Source organism: Orycteropus afer, unplaced genomic scaffold (genome assembly GCF_000298275.1).
Source record: "Orycteropus afer afer isolate SDZICR_OR568_19922 unplaced genomic scaffold, OryAfe1.0 scaffold00336, whole genome shotgun sequence".
NCBI classification, from domain to species: Eukaryota; Metazoa; Chordata; class Mammalia; order Tubulidentata; family Orycteropodidae; genus Orycteropus; species Orycteropus afer.
This window is the reverse complement of record NW_006921923.1, coordinates 3,193,498-3,197,199: the sequence shown is the minus strand read 5'-3', so window position 1 is coordinate 3,197,199 and position 3,702 is coordinate 3,193,498. Positions and strand designations below refer to the sequence as shown.

The 3,702-nt window shown below is 41.0% G+C and overlaps 1 protein-coding gene across 1 annotated transcript in view; it reads right to left on the bottom strand.

Moving 5' to 3' along the window:
- COL4A5 (collagen type IV alpha 5 chain) overlaps window positions 1–3,702 on the bottom strand; it is a 439,164-nt gene that overhangs the window by 267,004 nt on the left and 168,458 nt on the right. The window contains exon 3 of the mRNA XM_007952435.2: window positions 1,310–1,399. Coding sequence (XP_007950626.1) covers window positions 1,310–1,399 — 90 coding nt within the window. The remainder of the gene's footprint in view (window positions 1–1,309; window positions 1,400–3,702) is intronic.

Below are 3,702 nucleotides of genomic sequence, written 5' to 3'. Positions count from 1 at the left end.
ACAGTAAGTTTGGTTTGGACTAGGGATATATATTCATAAGGTTTTCCCTGGCCAATTCTTTGAGAAGTGGATGGCCTCTTCCTTCTTCCTAGTCTGTCTTAGTCTATAAGCTGGGCTGTTACCTGTGCACCAGGTTCAGCCTCAAAACTCAGATGTAAGAAATGTAATTTTCTATAATTCAACTTAAATTCTATTTTAAAGTACACATTCCACAAACATGGCAAAACATTTCAAAGACATCTCAGTCTACTGGAGTTTCCATTTCAACTTCCCAAGGTTACGCCTAAGCTATGGGGAGATTTGACCAGGCAGTGCTCCATTCTGTTGTACATAGGGTCGCTATGAGTCAGAGCCAGCTCAATGGCACCTAATAACAGCAACAACATGAGGAGATTAAGAAATTCCAAGTTATTGAGGGGTGGCACAGTGTACTCCTCAGTGTAATGTGTCTAAGATGGCATTTACTGAGATGCCCCATGCCAACATGAGTTAGTGCTTAATTTCATCCATTTGACTCTTTCAAACCCCTCTGTTGCTTCTGAGCCATCGCTGGGTGCACTCGAATCACTCTGCTGTTCTTGCACCTCATTAAACAAACAGGACATTCAGTTGAAGGACCCACCTACATAAATTCCTATGTAGTCATTTAAGATTTTACTATTCCTTCAGTGCTACAATTCTACTCAGGAAATTTAGCACAGGTCGCTTCTACTTGTGAATCCAATAGATAGACTTGGATGCACTGTCACCTCTCCAGAGATCAGGCTCAATATCTCCTCAAGATCTAGGTTCTGGGGTAGTTTGACTTCCTTACTACTACAATGATATGATATACTTCCATGACCTGGAATAATAAAATTAGGAAAGAAAGGTTTTTAAACCAGTTTCCCTTTCCAGGTACATGAATAAAACTGGTCCTTTCATATTTCACTTTAAAACTCTACCTACTTCAGATAGAAAAGGGCACTGAGCCAAAGGAAGCATTAAAAACAAAACAAAATCAGAAAATTCTCTCAGTCTTAAAATTCACGATCATCTCTTCCCATTCCCTATCTTAAAAAGAACTTAATTTTTGTTAAAGGATCCCAATAATCATAGACAATTAATAGCATCTTCCAAAAATATTTCAATATGGCAGCAATATTCGGTTTTTAAAAGTCAAAAATAGCGTATACATAAACTTCTGAACATTCTATTTTTTCATTTAAATACGAGTCTCTGGCTATAATTTAGTAACTTTCATTTATTTGACACCTACTCCCACATTTAAAATGGCTTAATTCCTCTGATATTACAACTTGGCACATACCTTTTGTCCCCGAGGTCCTGGTGGCCCTTCTGGACCTGGAAATCCAGGCAAACCTGGATGACCTTCCAAACCTGGAAATCCTCTCTCTCCCTGGAATTGAACAAGAAAAAAAAGCATGGTCATTTATGAATTGTAAAGTATAGGCAGAATGGAGATTCAAAAAGATCCAAAGACTACCTACGTAAAACTAACTTAAATTTAATAATACTGAATTCACAGAACTCACAGGATCCACTATCATGTATCCACTAATATGCATGATACAAAGGGAAAAACACAAATTATCCTGAATTTATATACTATATATGGTATTAGGAGCTCTGGTAGTGTAGTCCCTAAGGCACTTGACTGCTAACCAGAAGGCTGGCAGTTCAAACCCACCAGCCACTCCTTGGAAGGAAGAATGGTCAATATACTTCCATAGTGATACCACCTCGGAAACCAAAGGAGGAGTCACTATGAGTTGGGGCCAACTCGATGGCATGTAACAACAACAACATATATGGTATTATAATACTTTGTTTTCTTGTAAAAGTGAAAAGCACATCACAGATGAAGATCTAGACATGCCAATGTGAAGAGTTTAATGGGAAAGATGGCAATTAAGACCAGGAAACCAGGTCAGCAAGGTTTACATGGAATAAGTACGAAGCAGGGACAAAGGACACTATCAAGAGAGTGAAAAGGCATCTCACAAAATAGGAGAAATGTTTGCAAATCATAAATCTGATAATAGTTTAACATCCAGAATATATAAAGAACTCTTACTGCTACAACTACAAAAAGACAAACTACTCAATTTAAAAATGGTCAAAGGACTTGGACAGCCGTTCAGAGAAGATGTACAAATGGTTAATAAGCACATGCAAAGATGCTTAACATCATTAGGTTTTCTAATGAAAACCACAGTGAAATAGCCCTTCACCCTTACTAGGCTGGCTTACCCTCATCCACTGTTTGTGGGAATGTAAAACAGTGCAACTGCTGTGGTAAACAGTACAGTGGTTCCTCAAAAAAGTTAAATATAGAATTACCATACAATTCAGGCATATACCTGAGGTATACTGTGGTATAGTGAATTACATGGTATGGCTTTTCTAGCCCTAGTCTTTGTAACTCCCACCAGATTACTGTGAGTAGCTGCTTTTAAACTCCTTATTGTTAAAGTCATCCACCTAGGGTATTTCTATTGGAGCAGCAGGAAGTAATCTTCTGGGAAAGTTTGCTTTCTCTCTCAGGTGTGTAGAACTCTGATATTGGGATTGGTTAGTTTTGCCACTCTGCCAGGCTTAAAATGAGCCCCTGTAGAGTCAGAGGGAGGAGCTCTGGTAGCGTAGTGCCTAAGGCACTTGACTGCTAACCAGAAGGCTGGCAGTTCAAACCCACCAGCCACTCCTCGGAGGGAAGGTGGGGCAATCTACTTCCGTAGTGATACCACCTCAGAAACCCAAGGAGGGATCGCTATGAGATGGATCAAACTTGTTGGCAAATAACAACTACAACAACAGAGGCAGAGGGGTATCTGACTGCCAGCTGAGAGAGATGCCTGGCTGAGAGAGAGATAGCCAGCTGAGAGATGGTGGCAGTGGAACCAAGAGGCACAAGACAGAGTGGCAGGCTTACCTGGACCACAGAAGCAGAGGCCAGGCCGAGAGACCAAGGGCCAGAGAGGCATGTCTAAGGGCACAGCAGAGGGGACACTGTCCTGACCGAAGGACTGCATCCTGAGCATGTTCCTGAATTTGAATTGTAGCCTGTTGCTTCCCTAATAAACCCCATAATCTGTGAGTTGTATGTGGCCACTGCAGCAAATTATCAAACCCAGCAGAGAGGTAATGGGTGCCATAGGAGGGATGGTTGGTGTCAAGGTTGGTAAGAAGGCTAGAGGGTGGCGGCATGTCTGGCCTCATAGGAATAGGCCTTGGGCTGCTGATGATGATTCTGTCATCCTCTTGTGAAGTCGGAGGAGGTCAGAAGGTGCCCCCTCCCTGCCCCTTTAGCATATACCTAGGTACATAACCAAAAGAACTGAAAACAGGGACTCAAACAGATAGTTATTGGCACAAGAATGTTCATTGCTGCATTATTCACAATAGCCAAAAGGTGGAAGCTATCAAAATATCCATCGACTGATGTAGATAAGCAAAATGTGGTATAGCCATATAATGGAATATTATTCAGCCATAAAGAAAAACAAAATTCTCATACATGCTATAACATACATGAATCTTGAAAACATTATGCTAAGTGAAAAAAGTCAGACACATAAGGATAAATATTGTATGATCCCACTTACATGAAACATCTTGTTGTTATGTGCCATCGAGTCGGCCCCGACTCATAGCGACCCCTCCTTGGGTTTCCGAGGCAGTATCACTACGGAAGTAGGATTG